A 26,942-nucleotide genomic window follows, 5' to 3' on the forward strand; every position below is an offset into this window, starting at 1 on the left:
TCAGTGGCAAATCCTGGCGGACTTCACCTTAACAAAGGGATCAAAGTGAATATAGTTATAATGGGACGGATTCACTTGTGTGCACTGGCATGCTGATACATGCTTAACAACTGGCTGGCAGAGAGGGCACTGATATGATAAATGTTACTGATATGTAACATTTGCCAATTTTTATGGTGTAAAAACTCTCACGATGACCAATTTCAGACACCACTGGTTTAAGAACGGGCTGAGATGTTGAAGATTGGCTATGGCTTGCTGGTGCAGAGCGCACACACACACAGACACACACACACACTCACACTCACACACACACACACACACACACACACACACACACACACCTGAGGACAAAGTACCACTATGAGTACCATTCCTCTCAACAATGAGTAACTGGAACCCCTTCACAAGAAGGCACTAGAAAACCTGAAATGAAAGATACTCTACAAAACAGCTGCCCTGTACTCTTCAAAAATGTCAGTGTCATAAAAGATGAGGAGACTGAGCCCTGGCCGGATAGCTTGATTGGGTAGAGTGTTGTCCTGGTTTACAAAGGTTGCAGGTTCAGTTCCCAATCAGGGCACATATAGGAACAGATTGATGTTCCTCTCTCTCTCTCTTTCTTTCCCTGCCTCTCTTACTAAAATCAATTAAAAAAAAAAAAAAAAAAAAAAAAGCTTTGAAGGGCCAGAGCCAGGTGGTAGACTCTTGCCAATTTAATTTCCTGATTTGGAAGGTTGTACTGTGTGGCTAGTAGGAGAATGTCACTATCTTTAGGCAATGTGTGCTGGAGTGTTCAGGAGTGAGGGGCGTAACAACTGCACCATAAGTCTCATTGGTTAGGAAAAAGGGGATATACAGATGTAGACACTGAGCTACAGATATAGAAAGGGAAAAAATGATACAGCAAAAGTACAATGTTAGCAATGGGGAAACCAGGGCAAAGAGTTCTTTGTGCTACTCTTGCAACTTCTCTGAAGATCCCACATTATTTCACAGATAATAAGATAAATGCTCCATGGTTTCTCCTGAGATTGGATCCCCAACTTCTAACTCACTAGGATCAGATGACTCACATCTGCGAAAACATTCCTTCCACCTGAATTTCCCGAAGGCCCGACCCGTCCTCAGGAGCCATGCTGGCAGAATCAAAAGCTCTGGGACCCGGAAGGAGGAGCCCAGCCAGGATATCCCTCATGAGCCAGATGATGGGGATTTGCTGTGCAATAAGCCTGACAAGTCAAGGACTCTCGGTGTCGCCGGCCTTTAGAAAATTCATCTGACAAAGAAGAAAAAGGGTTTAACCTTACTCTCAGAAATAAATAGATAAATGCAGAGCCCATGAATTCAAACGACAGAAAGATGTTTTGTTAACAGAAGACTTTGCTGCGGATGTCCTCTAGATAGGTGTCAAGCCCCCAAAAATTCAATAACAAGCCCTGGCCGGTTGGCTCAGTGGTAGAGCATCGGCCTGGCGTGCAGGAGTCCTGGGTATGATTCCCGGCCAGGGCACACAGGAGAACCGCCCATTTGCTTATCCACCCTCCCCCTCTCCTTCCTCTCTGTCTCTCTCTTCCCCTCCCGCAGCCGAGGCTCTATTGGAGCAAAAGTTGGCCCGGGTGCTGAGGATGGCTCTGTGGCCTCTGCCTCAGGTGCTAGAATGGCTCTGGTTGCAACAGAGCAACGCCCCAGATGGGCAGAGCATCGCCCCCTGGTGGGCATGCCGGGTGGATCCCAGTTGGGCGCATGTAGGAGTCTGTCTGACTGCCTCCCCGTTTCCAACTTCAGAAAAATACAAAAAAAAAAAATTTAATAACACATATGTTTTCAAAAGGCATGTGTGGCCTGACCAGGCGGTGGCGCAGTGGATATAGCATTGGACTGGAATGCCAAGGACCCAGGTTCAAGACTTGAGGTCTCCAGCTTGAGCGCAGGCTCATCTGGCTTGAGCAAAAAGCTCACCAGCTTGGACCAAATGTCGCTGGCTCCAGCAAGGGGTTACTCGGTCTGCTGAAGGCCCATGGTCAAGGCACATATGAGAAAGCAATCAATGAACAACTAAGGTCTCACAACGAAAAACTGATGATTGATGCTTCTCATCTCTCTCCGTTCCTGTCTATCTGTCCCTGACTACTCGTCTCTTTGACTCTCTCTGTCCCTGTAAAAAATAAATAAATAAATAAATAAGTGTACTCTTCTAAAAAAAAAAAAGGGCATGTGTGTCAGGGTAACCTCTGGAAAGTCCTACATGAGGAAATTAGTAAAATTAGCTTTGTCTACTCTAGCCTCTGGCAGAAATATTACTCAGGTCCGAGGGGATGACAACCTGTTTCCCGGGTCTTCATGACTCAGGGTCTGGTCCTGTGAGTATTTCTAGTTCTCTTGCTAGGACTCAGTCTGTTGAACCAAGCATGGAGGCAAGACTGTAGCTGGTTCATTTTGCCGAGTCAAAGATCACACTGAGTCGCCGACCAGGTGGTGGCACGGTGGATGAGCATCGGCCTGGGATACTGAGGACCCAGGTTCAAAACCCTGAGGCCGCGGCCTTGAGAGCAGGCTCATAGACATGACCTCATGGTTGCTGGCATAAAGCCCAAGGTTACTGGCTTGAGCAAAGGGTCACTGGCTTAGCTGTAAACCCCCCGCCCCCATCAAAGCACATATAAGAAGGCGATCAGTGAACAACTAAGGTGCTGTAATGAAGAATTGATGCTTCTCATCTCTCTCCCTTCCTGTCTCTCTCTCAAAAAAAAAAAAAAAGGATCACACTGAGTCTAAGCAGAGACCTTATACTTCTGGCAGACCCCCTGCAGCTATGGCAACTTGCTACAAAAGCCCCACTCTGCTAACTTCTAGTTCCACCATTTGTTAAATGTAAGTTAGCTAAATAAAAGCAAAATAAATAAGTGTAGGACAGCTGAGTTGGGACCTATGCACCATCTACTAGGAATGAGTAAGCAATGAATCAGACACCCTCAGAATTAGGATCTTAGAGGTCATCTTGTTCCGTCTGGGCACCAGGGAGTGGAGGACCCCTGGTCAGCGAGGTTCTTTCCAGTGTCACGAACCAAACACTGATAAACTGCAAATGGGAAGAGGACTGGCTGCTGCCTGAGAGATCAGTTGCTAAGATCAAAGGCAAATTAAGGTCGGTTGAGACTCCGGGGTGCAGAAGATAATATTGGGCCCCTTAAAAAAAAAAGAGAGAGACAGGGAAAATAAAAATACATGTTGACCATATTTTTAAATAAAAAATATTATGTACTATTAATGTTAAAATTGCACATATGAAACTAAACTTGGTGTCATTAGAAAAAAGTCTCAAGTTCGGGTTTTGTGGGGCCCTTCAGAAGTCAGGGTCCAGGTGCGCCTGCTGTTAAATCCTCCTCTGGCCTCAATGAATGACGGAATAGATGAATGCACCTGTACCTTTTATTTTTGTATATATATATATATTTGTATTTTTCTGAAGCTGGAAACAGGGAGAGACAGTGAGACAGACTCCCGCATGCGCCCAACCGGGATCCACCCGGCATGCCCACCAGGGGGCGATGCTCTGCCCACCAGGGGGCGATACTCTGCCCCTCCGGGGCGTCGCTCCACCACGACCAGAGCCACTCTAGTGCCTGGGGCAGAGGCCAAGGAGCCATCCCCAGCGCCCGGGCCATCTTTGCTCCAATGGAGTCTCAGCTGCAGGAGGGGAAGAGAGAGACAGAGAGGAAGGAGGGGGGGGTGGAGAAGCAGATGGGCGCCTCTCCTGTGTGCCCTGGCCGGGAATCGAACCCCGGTCCCCCGCACGCCAGGCCGACGCTCTACCACTGAGCCAACCAGCCAGGGCCCACTTGTACCTTTTAAGAACTTCTTTTATTCTTCTTCACAACTTTCATCAAGTGAGGACAGCGGTGGTGTCTTGCCTCCCTTCTTCAAAGATCAGGCTAGGAGCCAGAATCTGATCCCATGGGGCCTTCTGTTTGGGGAGACTCTGCTCTACTCCCTCCTGTCCTGTCTCAGCAACCAGCTCAACACATACTATTCTGTCTGTTCATCCAATTACATCCTTTACTGAGTACCGACTAGGTCTGGGGCATGGAGCTGGGCTCTGGGTCACAGTGTGCCTGCCCACCTGGAGCATGCAGTCTGTTAGAGGGAGACTGTGAGCACAGAAATTGACATAAAATTACAAATTGTTATTAAGAGTCATTAAAGAAATCAGCAAGGTGCCTGTGAGAGAAAATACCAGGTGAGGGGACGTGAGAAACCTTTCTGAAACCTGAAGGTAAACAGGAGGTAAACAAAAGTGGGGGAAAGAAGGTTCCAGCAGAGAGAGTAAGAACAGACCCTGGTGCAGGACAGAGGGTGGGACAGCTGAGGAACAGGGGACTAGTGTGCTCAGTCTGGCGCATTAGGGTGTGTTGGGCAAAAAAATGTGAAACAAGTGTGTTTAGGTTTGCTCCCTTATATTTTGCATTGGCCTGGGCAGCACCATGTGTGTACAGTCTATGGAAGGCTGGGGGTGCTTGCCCCTCAGGGCAGCAGATTGCAAACTGTGACTGCCTTCCTGCTTGGGTGGGGCCATTGTTTGCTATTGTTTGCTGGAGAAGGGTTTTTCCCCCAGCCTATTTTGCTGGGGAGAGGAGTGCAGAGAGAGAGAAAGAGGGTACTGAGGCTGGTGGGGTCCTGTGAGTCCGGGAGAGTCCGGAGAATGAGTCGGGCTTTGGGAACCCTGAGTGAGAGGGAAAAACGGTCTTTCCTGCTGTTTGCTCATCTGCCATTAGGATGAATAGCCCACCATTTTCTGTCTCCACAGTTCCTTTACGGCTGGGGTCTCAAACTTGCGGCCCGCCAAACAATTTTGTGTGGCCCGCAGACTAATCCACGAAGTTCAAAATATTTTGGATAAAATTAAGTAAGCCTAGGGGCCTACTTGAATTTTTTATTTCTCTAGCATCCTAGCTAGATATTAGCTTAGTTAACAGCAGTTGTGATGCGAACTACAGTTTCTGGTCATTTTGTGACACTGAGTAAACTGCATGTACGATTGTGCTTGTTGTACTAATTTTTTTTTTGTTTTCAACTGCAGTGAGAAAAGTGTTGCGTAACAGTTGCCTTTTGTAGACCTAGTGCAGCCCGCCGAATGGCTGTGATCTTGCTCTGCGGCCCACATGCTGAGTTCAGTTTGAGACCCCTGCTTTACGGTCTGCCTGAATCCAATGAGAACCTGCATGGCCATGACAGCAGCCACTGGTCTTACAGGGTGCCTGGGATAGGGCAATGCTGGAAGGACCCACAGGAAAGAGGATGATCTGCTGAGATATTTGGCGTTTTCTAAGCACACTGAGCCATAAGCAGTAGAGAAACCTGAATTAATTTAATTTTTATAAAGATGCTGTTCTGCCCTGGCTGGCTGGCTCAGTGGTAGAGCATCGGCCCAGCATGTGGAAGTCTCAGGTTCAATTCCTGGTCAGAGAAGTGACCATCTGCTTCTCCACCTTTCCCCTTCTTGCTTCTCTCTCTCTCCCCTCTTCTTGCAGCCACGGCTCAATTGGAGCAAGTTGGCCATGGGCGCTGAGGATGGCTCCATAGCCTTTGCCTCAGGCACTAAAAAAATGGCTTGGCTGCTGAGCAATGGAGCAATGTCCCACATGGACAGAGCACCATCCCCTGGTGGGCTTGCTGGGTGGATCCTAGTCAGGGCGCATGCAGGAGTCTGCCTCCCTTCCTCTCACTAAAATAATAATTTTTTAAAAAGATGTTGTTCTTGGAAGAAAAAAAAAAGAATTGGAAAAGACAAAGAGAAGATAGGGACAATCCACATGAAGGCTACTGTCATAATTCAAGCAAGAGGTGATGGCGACTTGAACTCAGCCAATAGTAGTAGCGCTGGAGAGTAATGAAGGATTTGAGATACATGTTGAAGTCTGGGGCAAGGAAGAGACTGGTATCAAGAGTTTCATCAAAAATTTCTGCTTTGAACTTCTGGGTGGCATAGATGGAAGTGCCATTTACCAAGATGGGGGTGGCAGGGAAAGTTTGAAGGAGAAGAGACTGAGAGTTCAGAATTGCACACAGGAGGGTTCTGTGAGGCCTGTGAGCCATCTAAGTGAACAAATAAATTTGGGAAGCATCAGCAAATAAATGGTGTAAAAGCAAAAGAATGCATGAAACTACCTAGTAAAAGAGTATTATTGAACAAGAAAAGAAAAGAGGAGAAGAAGCAAAGAGGCAAGGACGGAAGAGAAGAAGGAGCAAGTGCTGAGAAAACCCAGCACAGACATCAGGTAGAGAGCAGCGTCTGGACAGGGGCCTGGGCACAGTGGCCAGAGGTAGGAGAAAATCAAGAGAGAGATGTCCCTGAGGTGGAGAGAGAAAAATAGTTCAGAAAGATGAGTTCAGTCAATTGATCAAGTGTTTCCGAGACATTGAGCAAGATGGAGGCCATTGATAATCTTCACAAGGTCATGTTTGTTTATTTGTTTTGTTTTGTTTTTAATAAAGAAATGGAGGTAGAGGCTACACTTGAGTGGACTCAAGACTAATTGAGAGAAAGTGGAGACAGCTTGTGGAGGGAAGCATAGGGATGAGTGATGAATGGCTTTCTTCTCACTTTGGCCTCTTGGCCAGATCAGCTACGAAATTATTCCAGCTCTTCTCCCAGGTCTCCATGGCAGCCTTCTTCTCAGTGTCGAACAGGGCACTATACCTGCAGAAGAGGTGCCCAGGTCAGCCCCAGCAAAGGGGTTGGAGAGCAGGACAGGAAGTACGGGGCATTCTCGTTTGCTCGCAGAACACGTTTCTCCCCAGTCCAAGGGCAATAATGAAATGGAGACAATCTGGAGAAGACGCACAGAAACCTTCCAGGCTTCTGCCCCAGACCTCTAAGGAAGGCAAACACATGCCATGGGATGGAAGAGGGAGTGGGGGAATATGACAAGTACTCAGGCCACTCACTTAATAGAGTTTATAGCCAGCTGTTTGAGCGTCCTCAGGTCAGCCGTCATCCCACCAATGCCCATGAAAGCTTCATAGAAATCATAGGACAAGCCTTTGGCACCAAAGACAGCTGGATCATCAGAGCTGATCACCATGGGGTGCCCAGTAGCCATCAGAACAGATGCAGGGTGAGTTCTCAAATCAGATACCAGTTTCAGAACCTGCCCAGAGGAAGGCAAAGTAGAAAGACAAATTTTGATCCATGAAAAGTCATCACAGGGAAGGTGAGACCATGAGGCATAATCTGCTTCTTTCCTTCTGTCTAACCCCATCCCTGTTCTGAACACTGGGATGGCTTCTGGGCAAAGCCTAACACAAGAAATAGAACCAGTCCTCATGCTCTTTCTAATTTTCTCCAAGTTTCATCCCTACCACAAGTATTTGATCTCTTGGTCCTGCTCAGAGCAGCGTTCCTGAATAGAGCAAGACAGGCAGGTTCACAAGAACCCGAGCAACCATGCGGCAGCAGCACCCGTGGTCCCAGCCGTTGCGCCCGTCTCCTCCAACGTCCCTTCGGCTTTGTCCCAGCTTTGCCCTACATTCCACCCCACTAGGGACCCTTACTGTTACCTCATTATTATGAATGGTTTAGGCCAGGGGTCCCCAAACTACGGCCCGCGGGCCGCATGCGGCCCCCCGAGGCCATTTATCCGGCCCCCACTGCACTTCCGGAAGGGGCATCTCTTTCATTGGTGGTCAGTGAGAGGAGCACAGTCTCCATTGAAATACTGGTCAGTTTGTTGATTTAAATTTACTTGTTCTTTATTTTAAATATTGTATTTGTTCCCGTTTTGTTTTTTTTACTTTAAAATAAGATATGTGTAGTGTGCATAGGGATTTGTTCATAGTTTTTTTTATAGTCCAGTCCTCCAATGGTCTGAGTGACAGTGAACTGGCCCCCTGTGTAAAAAGTTTGGGGACCCCTGGTTTAGGCAAAGGACAATATCTAAATAACTTTACTAAATGGGAGTGAGAAGGAGCAGAAGAATATAGAAAACAAGTGAGCTAAGGAGAGAGAGATTATACAGGAAAAAGTTAGGGAATCAGAGCAGAGATTGAGGTTGGGGAGAAGATCGTGTCAGAGCGGTCCCATGGATCATGCATACCTGATTGGAGATTGGACAGACTTCTATGGGGATGTCCTTCTTCCATGAATCAGTCCAGACTGCTGGGTGTTTGGTCAAAGCAAATCCATGGCCAATCCTGGTAGAGTTCAGTATTAGGGCATCCAGAAGGTTTCGATCTATGGAAGTACCCTGCCAGTCTGGGGATAAAGGGGGAGTTTTCAACTAGGATGGACTTGACACACAGACAAAGGAAGAAAGATAAATGAACTTTAACACAAATACATGCACACATTTTCTTTATAACATTGTTCAAGAGAGTTATGGCATGCTTTTGTTTGATGTGTGTGTGTGTGTGTATGTGTGTGTAAAACAGATGTGGAATTGAAATTTGCATGAGCTTTATTTTATTTTATTTTAAATGAAAGGAGGGGATATAGAGAGACAGACTTTCACATGCACAGTGACAGGGATCCACCAGCAACCCTGGCCTAGGGCCAATGCTCAACTCAACAGCTATCTTCAGTGCCTGAGGCTGATGCTCGAACCAACTGGACCACTGGCTGAGAGAGGGGAAGAGGGAAAGAAGGGAAAGAGGATGGGGAGGAGAAGTAGATGGTTAGCTTCTCCTGTGTGCTCTAACCAGGGATCAAACCCGGGATCTCTACACCCTGGACTGACATTCTCTCCACCTAGCCAACTGGCCAGGGCCACATGAGCTTTGTAAATTGAACAAGGATACTCAACTAGTCAGTTACAAGATTTTCAGTTTCAAACCTTGGTCTATTTGACTCCACAGTCCTTTTTTTTTTTTTTTTTCTCCATTTTTTGTTTGTTTCCAGAGCCATCTTCAGGGAATTTTATGTGTATAATCTTCAACAGTAATGTGTTGCAGACTCTATCAATATAATTATTTCTATGCACTTATTTTATTGTACATCTTTTAATAGTACTCTTGGACAGTATCAACTGCAAGATCACAATGGCCAGTGTGAACAAAGCCATGGCAGATGCTATTGGCTCTCTACTTACCAGCCCTCCCCTCTTCCCCTTCCTGGCTGGCAGGCCCGCTTTAGAGGGTGAAATGACAGGTCCTGACTCTCCTAGCTTCCCTTGCAGCTAGGATAGTCCCAGCTGGCCTCAGAAGTTATTGATAAAGAGCTCCTGGCACTACTTCCTTAGTAAAAAAAAGATACCCTGAAGGAAACATTTTGTTTTTTGTTTCATTGGGTGTGGTCATGACTAGATATGACTTCAGTATCCCACAACTAAATAAGGTGAAATCCAGACTGAATGAGGATAGCAGCTGTTGTTTATTATGTGGGATAATAGATGAGCTTATTGTAAAACCTATTGGATATATTACATTCCAGACAGCTGAAATCATCTTAGCTGATACACATGTAAAATATAAAAATGACACTCTTCTGTTAAGAATAGAATAAGCGCCTGGCCAGTGTTGGACTGGGATGCGGGGGACCCAGGTTCGAGACCCCGAGGTCACCAGCTTGAGCGCGGGTTCATCTGGTTTGAGCAAAGCTCACCAGCTTGGACCCAAGGTTGCTGGCTTGAGCAAGGGGTTACTCAGTCTGCTGAAGGCCCACGGTCAAGGCACATATGAGAAAGCAATCAATTAACAACTAAGGTGTAGCAACGAAAAACTAATGTTTGATGCTTCTCATCTCTCCGGTTCCTGTCTGTCTGTCCCTGTCTATCCCTCTCTCTGACTCTCTCTCTGTCTCTGTAAAAAAAAAAAAAAAGAATAGAATAAGCAAAACAAAAAAGTTCTCATTGCTGATTAGAGCATCTGCTTTTAGATAGATTTTCAGTGGCTTCCTATCTAGCACTTCCTTTTTAAATATCTCTTCTTTTAAAAAGAAAGAACATCACTCTTGGATATGAAATACCAACTCCTGGCTAAATCTCTGAGAACCATGCATCTTAGAATTTGGTTGGATCCTGTGTTACAATGTTTCATACTGTTGAAAGGATTTCATACAGTTGTGATTTTCCCAACTAGACCACAGCTCTTCAGGCCTAATCCCTCTACCCCTTACCCAACAAATAGTTCTTTAAATCTCTTAAATTAGCTTTGGTCAAAATTGACTTGAAATGTCAAGGAAAAGAGATAAATGCACTCAGACCCTTGATCTGAGAGAGGGTGAGATAAACCAAGGTTTAAACCTGGTGGTGAAACTTATCTCTGGTTCTCTGAGGGTGGCAGGGGCCTGCAATGCTCAAGGATGCCAGTGTAGATCAGCAGCAATCTTTCTTCCTGGTCTAGTCCCCTCCCCCCCATCTTCATTTTGATCCAAAATTGCAGCCATGATCTAGAACTCCTTTTATTTACACATTCTAAGAACTGGGATATGGTGGGGCTGAGAAATGAGCAAGCTCTCAAACTGAGCTTTGGGGGGGGGGGGAGGACATGCTGAGCCTATAGCATTTCAGAAGCAATAGCAGTCAGGCCATTTGGACAATGCAGGACCTCCTCTTCAGCACTGATGAGTGTGGACAGATGCCAGGGCAGACCTGGTTCTAGTCCTTTTCAGGTCACGGACAGGGTGTGACTTTGGAAAGGTGCACGAACCTTTCAGGCACAAATCACTCATTATAAAATGTAAATCATCATAAAGGGCTCAAATCCAGACTCTGCCTCTTACCTTTGGGTCAGTTATACTACGCTTGGAAACTTGAGCTCTTTATCTATAAAAATAAGGATACAAGCACCTTCTAGCAGGACCAGAGTGAGAATCTGAAATGATATAGGTAAAGATCCTGATACTGTTATTAGCACTGTTTCTCCTCCTCTCCAAGGACTGAGTCCTACTGTCAGGAAGAAATGAGATAATGCACATGAAAAGGACAAGTGCTGTACAACGATTGTCGATGGTGATTAAGCTGCCCCAGTATTCTGGCGGCACCCTTGCGTGACAATAAGAAGCCCTCCCATCCATCACCTCCTCTCTCCCCTAATGATTTCCACATGGCTCACCTGTCTCTCCGGCATGAAAAAAGTAAGGCAGCTTAAAGCCTTGTGAGGCTGGAATCATCAAAGCCTCCCTGTAGTAGGCCAGGGAGTAGCCTGTGTCCTCACGCCCCACCTGCAGGACAGAGAGGAAGGGATGGGACCTGCCAGTTGGACCCCTGCCTCTCTGTGCTGACGTGCCCCGACAGCCTGGGGACACCCTTTTTCACACCCTGCCACCACTGATGAAGGCTTAGTCACCCAGCCTTTTCAGAATGACAAGTAGCAGAATTAAGACAGAAAAGAGAGTGCATTCTTGTCCCCAAATAATTTCCCCTTAGTTGGAGGCTATACCTTGTAGCCACCCAGCCTTCCCTATCTTGTCTCCTCATACCACCTCACAACCCCCCATGCTTTAGCCCCAAGCTCCTTATAGGGAAAGAAACAGTTACAGAGAGAGCAAGAGACAGAGAACAAGACCGTGAAAGAGACAGAGACAAGGAGAGAACAACAGCGTGAGAGACTAAGTGAGAGAGGCAGAGCCCAGACCAGACTCCGGAGGCAACTCTGAACGTCCCTGGTGGGTCCCTGGGGGTCAGTTTCCTGGCAGGGCCCTCTGAGTCGCAGATATTCCAACACCATGCTTTACACTGAGTCAAATACGTCCTGGGGTTTCATTGCTGGGTGCTGGGGGTAAGAGTTGCCTTAGGGTAAAAACGGTACCTCCTTCAGAACGCCAGTTTTAATCTGACAGGGTGGTGGTGGGATTGAGGGTGGTAAGGATCAATGAATCATTTTTATAACAAATATGGGTAGTCAATGTAGTAGAATAGAGAGTAAGCTTAAAAGAAATGGAGCTTGGCCTGACCTGTGGTGGCGCAGTGGATCAAGCATCGACCTGGAAATGCTGAGGTCACTGGTTCAAAACCCTGGGCTTGCCCAGTCAAGGCACATATGGGAGTTGATGCTTCCTTCTCCTCCCCCCCTTCTCTCTCTCTCTCTCTCTCTCTCTCTCTCTTTCTCTCTCTCTCCCATCTCTAAAATGAATAAATAAATAAAAATAATTTTAAAAAAAGAAAGAAATGAAGCTTGTGCCTGACTAGGCGGTGGCTCAGTGGACAGAGCATTGACCTGGGATGCTGAGGACTCAGGTACGAAACTCAGGTCGCCAGCTTGAGTGTGAGATCATAGACATAACCCCATAGTCACTGGCTTGAGCCCAAAGGTCGCTTCCTTGAGCCCAAGGTCGCTGGTCTGAGCCCAAGGTTGCTAGCTTGAGCAAGGGGTCACTGACTTGGCTGTAGCCCCCCCCCACACACAAGGCACATATGAGAAAACAATCAATGAACAACCAAGGTGCTTCTCATCTCTCACCCTTCCTGTTTGTCCCTGTTTTTCTCTCTCTAAAAAAAAAAAGAAAAGAAAAGAAAGAAAGAAAGAAAAAGAAAAGAAAAGAAAAGAAAAAAAAATGGAGCTTGCAGGTGGAACCCTTGAACAACTAGCTATCCCTCCTGCAGCCCCAGTTTCCCACGAAGACTTGTCGGTCACAGTCCTTGTGCAGACTCTTCCAGAAGCTCCTCTCTCGAGCTCTGGACGCTCCCCTGCTCAGGCGCTGCACACGGTGGTGAAGCTGTGGTGGGAGGGGCTTCTGCCCCTTTTCCAGACAACAAAGCCTCTGAGTCATCCACAGGGATCCCAGGAGGACACCCTCAGTCCAAAAAAAACCCAACAACACCAGTTCCTTGAACTGTATTCCTTTGGGCTCTGGTTGGTCTGAAAGCAAGCACTTGTCTCCAGTAAAATTTACAGAATCTGTAAGAGGTGCCAGACTGCTCTTTAGCCCGTCCTTCCAGCTTTGTTTAGCTTCCTGAATGAGGTTGACAAGTCACCGAGGGGGGTGTGCAGCCTGACCGCCAGCACAGGGCATGGCTCTGACGTGGTGGGGGTGACACCACCTGCAGACTGATGCACAGCTTCAGACCATGCAGCCTCTTTGCTGTTCGACACCACCGAGAGGTCTGCAGAGTGGACGGGTGAACAGAGTGGGCAAGGGCAGAGCGGGAGGTAGAGAAATCGGAACAGCCTATCATCTGGCATTGCTGCCCAACTCCTAGAATTCCTTCCTTAGTCTGGGACTTCTCAGGCGTCTGGCCTTCCTGCTCACCCTTCTCTGGGGACTGTGACTCTCCTCCCATGCAGGCCCATAGAGAGGGCCCCGGGATGCCCTGAACCTCTTCAGCAGGCACTGCCCAGCCCTTCACAAAGAGACAGTTACCAGGTCGAACCCTGCCACGGTCCCGGGGAACCTGGTTTGGAGCTTCATAGCTGTTCGGATGGATTTCGTGATGAGGGACACGTTTTTTAATCTGTGAGAAACAGAGAGAAACATGAGAGGCAGCACGACTTGGCGTTTAAGATCATGCACCCAGTGGCTCCCCCGGTGCCTGCTGCTGGCCTAGTCTTGTCCAGTCCAGGCTATGTGGCAACCGTTTCCCAAACCTCAGTGCCACTGCCCCCACGACCCACCCCAGCTGGGCTATTGTGATCCCTTTAAGTGGCTACAGCGAAGACATATTTCTACCAAATCCATCCTGTCGAAGACCCTGACTGACCACAGAGGGACCGCCAGTGTCCAAAAAGCCAGTGAGGTAAGGGGACCAATGAAACAAGTTTACATTTGGATCCTGAATCCTTAAGAGGGTAGGTTCTGGAAGTGGGCACAGTGCAGAAGCCAGCTGTCTGTTCAGGGAATACCTGTGAAATGTAACAGCCACCCAAGTCCCTGAGGGGTCAGTGGGACCTGGCAACAGCACGTCCTCTTCCTCTAACTCAGTCAGCCAGGTCTGGCCACACCAGGAACCATTTAACCAAGCTCTCACTTTCCTCTGCCCCTGTCTCCCTTCAAGTTCAGCGTAAGGATGGGAACATCACAAGAAAAGGCCTGGCACAACCAGGATGAAAGAAAGGCCTCTGCCTGGCGGTGGGCTCACTTGTCCCGGTGCTCAGTTCTGGGGGCCCAAGTGCTCCCCCCACCTGCCCACTCCCTCTGTGCAGCCCCGTCCTGCCACCTGCCCTCTGCTGGCCCCCTTCTGAGCAAAACCAGTGGGCACACCTTGCAAGCTCTATCCTGGCTGACCAGCACATAGGTGCAGTCCTCAGCTCCTGAGGGACCCAGGCCCTGACAAGGAGGGGATGGATCCAGGGGACCCGGCAAGGAGAGGGCTCCTGGGAAGCCTTACTGCCCTCCAGATCCCTGCCCTGCCTCACTTGGCTCTGCCCTGTGTCTCCAGTCCTAGGCAGGCAACAGGCCGTAGACTGACTGCTCTTTGACAAGGCAGAGAGAGCTCTCACTTTGGCAAAAAGAAAATTAAAGTTCTGAAGCTTTCTGCACTGCTCAGGGAAAGAGCAAGTCTCTCTCCACCAAGACCCCCCCCCCCCACACACACACACACATCTAAGGCAGCAGGGTCTCCATACAGAGATGCTGAGGCAGCTGTTAGTCACAGCCTGGTCACCAATCAAGGCCTCACACACAGCTACTCACTAGCAGAGCTGACTTTAGGCAGAACCCCAGTAGCAAATTAAAACAAAAATGGGCCAGCCTGACCAGGCAGTTGCGCAGTGGACAGAGCATCAGACTGCGACACAGAGGATCCAGGTTTGAAACCCCAAGGTCGCTGGCTTGAGTGTGGGATTATAGACATGACCCCATGGTTGCTGGCTTAAGCCCAAAGGTCACTGGCTTGAGAAAGGGGTCACCTGCTCTGCTGGCACCCCCCCTATGGTCAAGGCACATATGAGAAAACAATCAATGAACAACTAAGATGCCGCAACAAAGAATTAATGCTTTTCATCTCTCTCCCTTCCTGACTGTTCTTTTCTGTCCCTCTTTCTGTCTCTCTCCCTATATCTGTTACCAAAAAAGGGCCAATTATCCGAACACCCAGACAAAAATGTTAAACCCACAACTGGCAGGTCTGGGATCCCAACCTAAAATTACCCAGAAAACTGAGCCCATTCTTCATTTTGATATGATTGCAAAGACTTGAACTAGCAGGGGTTTCAGCAATAGATCTTTGCACACACTAGTATACACACATGGAGGGTCTCTGGCTCCACCCTCCCTCCTCACCCTCCTTCCTTCTCCCCTCTCCCTTCCCAGCATAGGGACTCTGCCCACACCCTATTCTCCCACTCTCGCAATTTTGGCCATGTTTTCTCTCACCTGTTATCCGAATAAATGATTTTGAGTCCAATAAACCCAGGATGCTTTTTTGCAAACATACAAGCCACTTCTTTGTAGGTCCTCACTGACCACTCCTGGGTATGGGTCATCCCGTTCAGTTCATACACCTTGTGGGAAGAAGCAGGGTCCCAACCAGACACCAGAGATGAGCAGAACAAAATATCACTTTCACCACCAACAATCTCTAAAACCAGGTCAACTTTGCAATGTTTGTTTAATGTCTCTGATGGCCACTGACATTGATTAGAGGCCTAGGCAGTCCCACCTGGGACGAGGCTGTTTGGTGCCACAAGGCTGAGATATCTACCTGTCTATCAGCTGCTAGGTTCCCGACACCCAGATCAGTGCCTGGCACACAGTAGGTTTTCAGCAAGTAGTTATGTAATGAATGAAAAATAGATCAACTTTGGAGAGGACACAAGAAAGGGATGGTCCACGGACCCTCTTCAGCTCTTCTGTCCCGTCCCCAGGTGGAGCACACCTGGAGGTGGCCATAGCCACTAAGGACACTAAGAGTAACATGATTAGAAGAGCCAGGAACAACCTGACCAGGTGGAGGCACAGTAGATAGAACACTGGCCTGGGACGTGGAGGACCCAGGTTTGAAATATCGAGGTCGCTGGCTTAAACGTGGGTTCACCAGCTTGAGTGCAGGGTCACTGGCTTGAGTGTCGGACCATAGACATGACCCCATGGTCACTGACTTGAGACCAAAGGTCGCTAGCTTGTGCCCAAGGTCACTGGCTTGAGCACGGGGTCACTTGCCCTGCTGTAGTCCCCCGGGGTCAAGGCATATATGAGAAATCAATCAATGAACAACTAAGGTGCCGCAATGAAGAATTGATGCTTCTCGTCTCTCTCCCTTTCTGTCTGTTTCTGTCTGTCCCTCTCTCTCTCTCTCTCTCGTTAAAAAAACAAAAATGCAAACAACCCAGTTAATAAAAGAAGAAGAGCCAGGGACAGACAGCAGACAGGAACACAGGAAAGAAAGTGCAGCAGGGAAGCATGATGTGGAAGGGGCGTGAAAGAGCCCCCTCTCCAGTGCCCACTCAGCAGGCTGCGCCCCTCCGTGCTGCAGTTTGAGGTACTGGGGGTGGGGCTGGGGCTCCTAGGGCAGTTCCCTCAGTATCTCGTGTCCCTGGGCCAGGTCTCACCTCGCTCAGACTGGTGACGTGCATTGGCAGTCCTAGGTCAGGACGAGATGCAGAGGTTTCTGCAGAGATTATAGGGTGAGGGAGGATGTGAAGAAATAATGCACAGGAGTCCCTTTATTCCCACAGACATAAATTATGCACTGTAAGACCGGTGGCCACCACCATGGCCATGCAGGTTTCCAAAGGATTTGGGCAGACAGTAAAGGAACAGTAGGGCCAGGACATGGTGGGCCATTCCCTTTAATAAAGTCTTGTAGCAGAGAACAAGCAAACAGGCAGGGAAGACCGCTTCCCTCTCACTCAGGGCTCCTAAAGCCCCAACTCATTCTCCATTCCCCGGACTCACCTGGACTCACAGGCCCCCACAAGCCTCAGCAGGGCTCCCTTAGCACTCTCTCTGTGCTCTCTCTGCACTGTCCAGCCAATGCAGGCTGGGGAAAAAACCCCTTCTTCAGCAAACAGTAGCAAACAATGGTCTCCCAAGCAGGAAGGCAATCCGCAATTTGCAATCTGCCGCCTGAGTGCAAGCAACATAGCCTTCCATAGACTGTGCATATACCAGGTTGCCCCATACAAGCAAGCAAACCAAAAAAAAAAAAAATTTGTTTACCCAACATGCACCCACAGACATGGTAGGAATTGGGCTACGCCCAGAGGAGGATTAAGGTCGGTTGAGGCCCCAACCCCAGGTGCAGAAAAAAATATTGGGCCCCTTACATTAGAAAAAAGTGTAAAGTTGGGGCACAGGGCGTGCGCCTGGTGCACCCTCCGTTAAATCGGCCTCTGGCTAGGCCTTAGGACAGGGAGACAAATGCTAATAAGACCGGATGCCTGGCCTCAAGAAGTTTTCAATCTAATGAAGAGACAGACTCTCCCCAATTTTCTAATACAAAGCAGTAAGAATTAAGTGTTAAAGGTATAGGAGATCTCAGAAGAAGAAGGGGTTTCTGTAACTGGATATGATCAAAGATTTCCTGGGGGAAATGGCATTGGAGCTGATCTGTGAGAGGCTGGTAGGGCTTGATAAACAGGAAACGGGGAGGTTGCCCTGCAAGCAAACCGGCTGGTCCCAGGTGGTCTGTGGCTCAGGGCTGCTTGTTGGGGGAACAGTAGCTCCACACAGAACCAGAGTGGATGAGGCTTCAGGGAGAAGAGACAGAGCTAGAACAGGAGCCAGAAGGCATCTCATCACCCTGAAGGAGAAGCCCTGCCTCCCCCCTGGAGTCAGCTCTGTCTCTCCGAGTTGCAGGAGCTGGGTGTGCACCTCTCATGTCACACCACTCTCTGGCCTCATACCCCACTCTCTAGGCAAGGGGACCACTCACTTCCTTCCTGACTGCACCACTGCAGGTGCTGCCCTCTGTCCCTGGTTAGTCTCCCCAGGCCTTTTGCCCTTTCGTCTCTGGAGGGTTCTGCTCTGCTGCTTGGGTTGGGGAAGTGGGGTGAGCAGGCAGCTGTTTCCAGCCCCTTCTCTTGGCCCCTTGGCCCTTTGCTCTTTGGTTTCCTCTGCAGCTGCCCAGTGAAACCTGGCATTCCATGCACTCCTCTCCAAGGCCATCGCAGCCTACTGGGCTGGCCACTCCCTGACTGCTTACCTTCAAAGTGAGCATGGTCACGCTTCCTGGCTGTTAAGGCGGCCAGGACTTTGCAGAGGGGAGAACCTTAAGTAGTGTTCACTCAGGATCTGGTCGTGCCCGTTATTCTTACGGTTTACTGAAGGGGATGGGTATGATTATCCCAGTATGTTCTCATGCCATCCTAAAATATATCACATTTACAAAAGGAATATTTTGTGAGCTGTAGGCAATGAAGGAGTAGCAAAGGCAGACAGAACTCTCTGCCCTCTTCTTATTGGCCTAAACGCAGGACATAAATGTCTGTGTGTGGCAGTGTCCCCGCCCCTCCCGGTACCAGAAGGAAAACAAGCTTAAGACTGAGATAGGGGGCCCTGGCCGTTGGCTCAGTGGTAGAGTGTCGGCCTGGCATGCGGGAGTCCCGGGTTCGATTCCCAGCCAGGGCACACAGGAGAAGCGCCCATCTGCTTCTCCACCCCTCCCCCTCTCTTCCTCTCTGTCTCTCTCTTCCCTTCCCACAGGGAGGCTCCATTGGAGCAAAGTTGGCCCGGGCGCTGAGGATGGCTCTGTGGCCTCTGCCTCAGGTGCTAGAATGGCTCTGATTGCGGCAGAGCAATGCCCCAGATGGGCAGAGCACCGCCCCCTGGTGGGCATGCCAGGTGGATCCCGGTCGGACGCATGCGGGAGTCTGACTGCCTCCCTGTTTCCAACTTCAGAGAAATACAAAAAAAAAGGAAAAAAGAAAGAAAGAAAAAAGACTGAGATAGGGGTTCTGCACGGAGGTGAGTCTGCACAAAACAGAATGGCTAAAATAGCCTTATCTTCCATTACTTTCCCCTATATGTTTACCTTCCCACAACATACAGCTTCTTGAAACCCAAGCCCCTTTTTCTTTATCTCTTCACTTTAATATCTTTCATTTATTAAAATAGTGTGTGAGCACCTGATCCACCCACTTCTTGGGGACTCCATATCTCTTTTTTTAAATTTTTCGACATGAGGAGTGGGGAGGGGGCAGACAGACTCCCGCATGTGTCTGACGGGATCCAACCGGCATGACCACCAGGGGGCGATGGTCGGCCCCTCTGGGACATTGCTCCACTACAATCAGAGCCATTCTAGCACCTGAGATGGGGGGGGGAGGCATGGAGCCATCCTCAGCACCCAGGCCAATTTTGCTCCAATGGAGCCTTGGCTGCGGGAGGGGAAGAGAGAGACAGAGAGGAAGGAGAGGGGGAGGGGTGGAGAAGCAGATGGGTGCTTCTCCTGTGTGCCCTGACCGGGGATTGAACCAGGACTTAAACATGCTTGGCCAATGTTCTACCGCTGAGCCAACCAGCCAGGGCTCCGCCTCTTTTCTGTGAAGGCCTCCATGCATGTAAAAATAAACAGCAAATAAAGTCTATATTTTTTTTTCCTGTTGATGTGGCTTTTGTTGATTTACTTGGCAGCCCCCAAGAACACAACCCAAGAAAATAAAGAAAAAGTTACTTTTTTCTCTCCTACTTTACTGAGAATTTTTAAAAAGAGAGCTTTTCCTGTCACTGATCAAGATTTCAACAGACTTCCAGGCACTCTGTTAGAATCTTCAAATCTTTGATGTTACAAGAACCACTATGCTGCCCTGGCTGGATAACTCAGTTAATTAGAGTGTCATCCCAATAGACAAAGGTTGTGGGTTCGATCCCTGGTCAGGGTACATACAGGAACGAATTGATATTCCTGTCTCTCTCTCACTTTCTCCCTTCCCTTCTCTGAAACCAATAAAATAAACATCTTAAAAAAAAAAACCTTGTACAGTATGCTGTATCCCAGAGGTTGTCAAAGTATAGTTGGGGAACACCTATGGGTTCCCCTAGACTTTTTTGGCCAGCCTCTTCCTAAAATTTTAAGACATTATTTGTCTTTTTCGCTCTCATTGTCTCGTGAGTGTTCAGAGTTTCCCAGACGTGGCATCGTGCATGACAATGTTGTATGTTTGTGGAGTCTTGTATTTTGAAAATTTCTGTTATATTTTTTCCTTTTTTTAAATTTTTTAGTGAGCACGAGAGAGAGAGAGAAAAGAAGAAGAAGAAGAAGAAGAGAGAGAAACAGAAGAGAAGCATCAACTTGTAGTTGTGGCACCTTAGTTGTTCATTGATTGCTTCTCATATGTGCCTTAAAGAAAAGGGGTGTCTCCAGCCGAGCCAATGACCCCTGCTCAAGCCAGCAACATTGGGCTCAAGCCAGTAACCATGGGCTTCAAGCCAGTAACCTTTGGGATCAAGCCATTGACCATGGGATCAAGTCTATAATCACATGCTTAAGCTGGCGACCTGTGCTCAAGCTGGTGAGCCTGTGCTCAAACCAGCAACCTCGGGGTTTCAAATCTGGAACCTCAGTGTCCCAGATCAATGCTCCATCTACTGGGTTCTCTGTTGTATTTCCTAAATCAGGCTATATTATACAGGATGTTGGTCAAATAAGTTTGTAAATATGAAATATATGTTTGCTCACTTATACTTTGCATTGGGTGTGGGGGACAGGTTGTAAGCAGGAAGAATTCATATAGCCTAAGGTTTAGTTTTTAGACAAAGCCTTTCCCACCCTTTTTGATGTAGGGTGGTACACTCTTATGAGGAATCCCATTATGCCTCAGATAAGTGACTTTGTATCAGAGACTTCCTTGTTTGTATATTGGATTAAAGGTTTTGATTTCTATACTATAAAGTGGGGCAGACCGGGAGCTTGCTCTCTCGGTTCCTGAGATTATCATTAGAGCAGAGAGCAGAGAAAGGCCATGTGGAGGAGAGGAGAGAGGCAGTCAAGATGGTGGAGTGCTAAAGGAGAAGCCAGTGCAGAGTTTGTACAGAGAGAAGGAGATGGGGAACAAAGGAGAATGAGGCTAGTGAGCTAGAAACCTTTGATTCTAGGAAACTCAGATAAGTAGGTAGCTTTGTGAGCACTGAATGAGTGGGTTTTGGAGCCCAGTGTGTGTTTTTATTTGCCCATCAGGTGCAAGCTAGGATTAAAGATGATGGCCCACCAGTTCGTGGCTTCGTTGTTTCCTTACCGACTGTCCGAATACAATGCGAACCTGCATGGGCTGGGTGGCTGTGATGGTGGCCATGGCTACTGGCTTTACACAGGATAAAGTAGATACACTCCACATAAACCAAAGCTCTTTGGAATCCTCAAATTTTTCTAATGTAACAATTTGAGAACCATTGAATTAACTGAACCCAGAATTGTTACTTGCAGTCATCTTGGATTTCCACCAGATCTGCAGAAGGGAAGGACAGAATTCTGCCCCAGCCTTGACTTTGTCATTACTGAGTCACCTGCCCAGATACCCCAACTGAATGACAAACACTTAAGGTAGCGTCCACACAGTTGTATTATTATTCTTACCAATCTATATCACCAGATATAGGAAAAACGACTCAAAATCTGCAGCTGTCCTAGAAAGACGAGTTAATATTTAAGAATTTAACAATCTCTAAGTACAGTTCAGGTAGGTGGTGTCAGTCATTCATCTAAGAGTAAATGACACAAAAGCTGCTTCCTCTATGTAACAAACCCTTTTTAGTTAAAAAACACATTGGACTCAGTTTAAGTAATCTCCATTCTTTTTGTGTGTGTGTGACTGTTGTAAGGTACCAAAAGCTGAAAATTGGTATTAATATTCTGGGAGGAGAGGTCAGGCTTTCCTCTCAGGCTTTCCTCTCAGGCTTTCCTGTTCCGTCCCTCCTTTAGGGAGGGGAGGGAGAAGAATGTAGAAGTTTCTGGCTTGCAAGAACAATGGGTTTTCAGTTTTAAATCTAAAATAAAGATTAACAAGAAACTTCTTCTCTTTCAATAGGAGATGGAATTTACATACCACCTTGCATTGACTGTAGTTCCTCCCCCTTCCTGGAATCTTGAGAGTAAAACACCTCTAGGCTAATGAAGGAAGATGAACCCTGAAAGATTTGTAAATGTCTTTGATTGTGTTACCTTGAGAGTCTTAATGTTTCTGTGTATCCCCTAAACAAATGTTGCCAGCTTGTACCGTGAAGTCATGCTCTCCCTTGCCCATGTGTGATCAAAGTATATAAGCAGCCCCTGAAATATTTTTGTCACTGCACAATTTGGTCCTGCAGATGTCATGTGTCAGCCATATGCGGCTGGCATATTTAATAAATCTCCTCCTCTAATAAAACTCTTCAAAATTTATCTGGACTGGGTATCTCTACATGGATTCGATGAAATGAGGTACAGTGCCTTTCAGAATCTGGGGTGCGGTACTTTATAACATGACAAAGAGAGAGAGAGACAGAGAGGGACAGACAGACAGGAGGGAGAGAGATGAGAAACATCAATTCTTTGTTGCGGCTCCTTAGTTGTTCTTGATTGCTTTCTCATATGTTCCTTGACGTGGAGGAGGGTGGGGGAGGCTACAGCAGAGCGGGTGACCCCTTTATCAAGCCAGCAACCATGGGGTCATGTCTATGATCCCATGACTCAAGCCAGTGACCCCGTGCTCAAGCTGGTGAGCTTGTGCTCAAGCCAGCAACCTTGGGGCTTCAAACCTGGGTCCTTCACATCCCAGTCTGACACTCAATCTACTGCACCACTGCCTGGTCAAGCATGATCTCCATTCTTAACTGTAGTTTAATTGAGGAACTGTATGTTTTTGGGGAGATTAACCAAACTATGAACTCCTTTCATAAACCGATATAAGATGACAAAGTTTCACTCGCTATGATATCGTGGAATTGTAGGCCGTTGAAGCGGGAAGGAACTGAGAAGGAAATTTTTTTTTTTCTGTATTTTTCTGAAGCTGGAAACTGGGAGGCAGTCAGACAGACTCCCATATGCGCCCGACCGGGATCCACCCGGCACGCCCACTAGGGGGCGATGCTCTGCCCATCTGGGGCGTCGCTCTGTTGTGATCAGAGCCACTCTAGCGCCTGAGACAGAGTCCATGTAGCCATCCCCAGCGCCCGGGCCATCTTTGCTCCAATGGAGCCTCTGCTGCGGCTGCGGGAGGGGAAGAGAGAGACAGAGAGGAAGGAGAGGGGGAGGGATGGAGAAGCAGATGGGCGCTTCTCCTGTGTGCCCTGGCCGAGAATCGAACCCAGGACTTCCGCACGCCAGGCTGACGCTCTACCACTGAGCCAACTGGCCAAGGCCGAGAAGGAATTTCAGAGCATAGAGTTGCTCGGGGTAACACAGGTAGTCTCCACAAGACCAGAAACTAGTACTCAGAATTTCTAATTCTCAACACAAATAGCTTTCAATACTAGGAAATGATTTGTTCAACAAAGCATTAATTGACCTTTTATTATGTGCCAGGTATATGCCGAGAGCTTTGTAGCCTATCTCACTGAATCCTCAAAACTACACTCTTATGTGGATCTCTAATTTTACAGATGAGAATTGTAAGGCTTAAAAGGGTTAAGAAACTCAGTCTTACTGCATAGTTAAAGCTGGAGATCTGATGAATTTTAGAATCTCACTGACCCTGAGTGTCTCTGGTCATAAGAGTGGCCCCTGCCTTCCTCTTTCTACTTTGGCATCAGGGGATCTCAGAGTCTCAGCTGTGGCTGCACATTAGAATCAGCAGGGGATGGCCCTGGCCGGTTGGCTCAGCGGTAGAGCGTCGGCCTAGCGTGCGGAGGACCCGGGTTCGATTCCCGGCCAGGGCACACAGGAGAAGCGCCCATTTGCTTCTCCACCCCTCCGCCGCGCTTTCCTCTCTGTCTCTCTCTTCCCCTCCCACAGCCAAGGCTCCATTGGAGCAAAAGATGGCCCGGGCGCTGGGGATGGCTCTGTGGCCTCTGCCTCAGGCGCTAGAGTGGCTCTGGTCGCAATATGGCGACGCCCAGGATGGGCAGAGCATCGCCCCCTGGTGGGCAGAGCGTGGCCCCTGGTGGGCGTACCGGGTGGATCCCGGTCGGGCGCATGCGGGAGTCTGTCTGACTGTCTCTCCCTGTTTCCAGCTTCAGGAAAATGGAAAGAAAAAAAAAAAAAAAAGAATCAGCAGGGGAATCTCTGGGCTGGAACCTGTTTTTCAATTCCCCCAGGTTATTTATTCTAATGTATAATGGACAGCTAAATTTAAGACCTACAATTATTGTCAATTTGACAGGTAAACAGCACAATGAGAGCATGTTAAAATAATTGCTAATGTCAGTATTCTTGCAGAGGTAACATCAGTCACATGAAACAGTGGTCACATCCGCAAAAAGCCAGGTAGAATTTTTGATGAAGGGTCTGCTAAGAATCCAGGACAGATAGGGAAGTGAGGGAGTGGGAGCACTGTTTGTTTCACAAGTGACAGCCGCCAGAAAAAGTCTGGAACAACCAACGTCAATTCTCTTTGACACAGACCTGTCTCTTCCCAAGATCCCCCAAATCCATAAGTGCCAGCAGGGCCATCTCCTGTTGATAATCTTATTGGGTGACAAGAGCTCCACTCTTGACTCAGTCCCGGCCTCCGATTCTGGCCGTGGGGGAAGGGGCTGGAGCCCAGGAGATAAGACCCGCCTAGCAACTGTTGCTAAAGGCAAGTAGCCTTTGTTATTGAGCATTAGTAACACAATAGAAGGCTGAACAGCCAGGATAGTCCATCAACATCATCCCAGGCCCTGAATTAGCCCCACAAGCAAGAGGAGGAGGTAGTGCGGCTCAGCAAAAGAATTCCAGAGCAGACTGTTTTTAGTTGTTAATGTGTTGATGGCTCCCCCTACACTGGCTAAGGGGGGCATTAAGGCAGAGACTCTTTATTGCAAGAGGCCTTTGTTCCAGGGTCAGACCAGAACAGACGGTCAAGTCCCATCCCCCTCAGCCTCTACCAGAATCCCAAATCCCAGCAGCCCTCCACCTCCTAGGACGGCTGGCTGGGGGATGGTGGGCAGTGGTCCGAGTGGGGAGAGGGGAGGAGCTGGGCAGGGTCCCCAGGGTGAATGCCCTAGGGCCTTAGTCTCCTCATTTGGCGGGGTCAGCTGCAGAAAAAGGGGAGGGTTGGACAGGAAACCCGGCTCCCGCTGTTCTCGGTCCCTCTTATCCAGTTTCCCAGCAGCTTCTCCCAAACACTTCTCCTCCAGGCTCAAGATGAAAGTCAACAGCCTAGGAACAAACCCAGACCCAAACCCTCTCTCCACAATTTTCTCCCTCCCTCTGCTGCCCTTCACTCCCTAGGGAGCTTCAGGCTCCGTCCAGGGTTGAGGGTCCCCTGCCCCCACTCCCCAACCTGAGAAAGCTGCCCAGATTTGCCTGACAAGAAGCAACTCCCCTGGGCCTGCTCTGCTAGGGAAGCAGCAGCCCACACATCTGGGAGCTCTCCTACTCCTGTGGAAGGACCACACCAAGCTGGGTGGCCCCTCAGGGAGCACCTTTGGGAAGCAGTGTTCAGAAAGCATCCATCTGGTCCTTGCTTACCACATGTGACCTTGGCCAAGTTCTTTGGCCTTTCCCAGCCTCAGTTTCCATTTCAGTAAGATGCAGGGTTGCAGTGAGGCTCAAACAAGACAACATAGGCAAAGAGCTTTGAAAGATCAAGTTGAAGGAGTTCCTTTCTCAAGTGTGGTCTGGGTCAGACAGTCTGCATTGAAATCACCGGGAAGAGGGTGGAGGGGTTAATGAACTTTGCAGCTTCCCTGCCCTACCCAAGAGCACAGAATTAGAATCCTGGGAGGTCAGGGTCCAAACTAGTCACATGTATGCCCAGGTTCAAGGATCCCCCGCAGCAGGCAAGATTATCACTCCTGGTGTTGCCTGCAGACAACCTGCAAGGTCAGCTCTGCTGGGGGCCTGAAACCGCTCGCCATCTAGTCAGGAAACCAGAGCTCCTACGTTACCACACAAGGCAGCCCATGCTGGTATTGGAAATACACATTACTAAGGTGACCAGTCATCCTCCTGTAGGAGGACAGTCCTTCTTTTGTAAGTTACGTACTCTCTCGAAAAGTGTCCTCCTTTTTGATATTGGAAGACTAATCTGTAAATGTCCGTATTTGATCAATGCCGAGTTGATCCATTGCATGTGATGTGATATATTTGTATTTGACATGACGATTCATCAAGGATCAGTATCTAAATGAGTACTTTTGGCCCTGGCCGGTTGGCTCAGTGGTAAAGCGTCGGCCTGGCGTGCAGGAGTCCTGGGTTCGATTCCCAGCCAGGGCACACAGGAGAAGCGCCCATCTGCTTCTCCATCCCCCCCCCCTCCTTCCTCTCTGTCTCTCTCTTCCCTTCCCACAGACAAGGCTCCACTGGAGCAAAGTTGGCCCGGGCACTGAGGATGGCTCTGTGGCCTCTGCCTCAGGTGCTAGAATGGCAATGGTTACAACAGAGCAACGCCCCAGAGGGGCAGAGCATCGCCCCCTGGTGGGCGTGCCGGGTGGATCCTGGTCGGGCGCATGCGGGAGTCTGTCTGACTGCCTCCTCGTTTCCAACTTCAGAAAAATACAAAAAAAAAAAAAAGAGTACTTTTTCTTACAATTATTATAAAAAATTAATAGGCATGTAAGCATAATTACAATATAAAATATTACAAATGTTTTTATTATACATTTATCATATTATAGTGTTTTATTGTTGCAATGAATAAAATGTTTCTTTTATTTACGATATTGTTTTCTTCAATTTATTTTTGCCCTTCTTTTCATTATAAAAAAGTTGGTCACCTGTCATGACAGGAGACAAAATATGGGGAGATGTGGGCTCACATAGTCCCTGGAAGGTGGTGAAGGGGATTGAGCAACAAATGAATGAGGCAGGGTTTAAGCCAAAGCCAGAGAGGAAGATGGGCTTAGAGGGGGTGGAGCCTATGCTTGGTGAGAGAAGGGTTTTTCAGACAACAAGTTGTTGAAACAGGGAAACAAGTTGTTCTGGGAAATGCAGTTTCTAACACCCTACACAGGCCAGGCCCAGTGTCAAGCTCATCTCCCTCAGAAATTCTTGTCTCAACAGGTGGACCAG

General features: G+C 48.3%; 1 protein-coding gene across 4 annotated transcripts in view; it reads right to left on the reverse strand.

Annotated features, from left to right (window-relative positions):
- Positions 1–6,451: 6,451 nt before the first annotated feature.
- ADA2 (adenosine deaminase 2) overlaps positions 6,452–26,942 on the reverse strand; it is a 38,424-nt gene continuing 17,933 nt past the window's right edge. The window contains exons 3-9 of one of the 4 annotated variants that reach the window (XM_066234994.1): positions 18,018–18,180; positions 15,248–15,375; positions 13,298–13,388; positions 11,050–11,158; positions 8,097–8,254; positions 6,949–7,151; positions 6,452–6,700 (exon numbers count right to left, since the gene is read on the reverse strand). In XM_066234994.1, coding sequence (XP_066091091.1) covers positions 6,601–6,700; positions 6,949–7,151; positions 8,097–8,254; positions 11,050–11,158; positions 13,298–13,388; positions 15,248–15,375; positions 18,018–18,032 — 804 coding nt within the window. In that variant the 5' untranslated portion in view covers positions 18,033–18,180 and the 3' untranslated portion in view covers positions 6,452–6,600. Of the gene's footprint in view, positions 6,701–6,948; positions 7,152–8,096; positions 8,255–11,049; positions 11,159–13,297; positions 13,389–15,247; positions 15,376–18,017; positions 18,181–25,400; positions 25,525–26,942 lie in introns of those variants that run through there. The other 3 variants (XM_066234993.1, XM_066234991.1, XM_066234992.1) reach the window with 3 other exon arrangements.

Source organism: Saccopteryx bilineata, chromosome 6 (assembly GCF_036850765.1).
Source record: "Saccopteryx bilineata isolate mSacBil1 chromosome 6, mSacBil1_pri_phased_curated, whole genome shotgun sequence".
NCBI classification, from domain to species: domain Eukaryota; kingdom Metazoa; phylum Chordata; class Mammalia; order Chiroptera; family Emballonuridae; genus Saccopteryx; species Saccopteryx bilineata.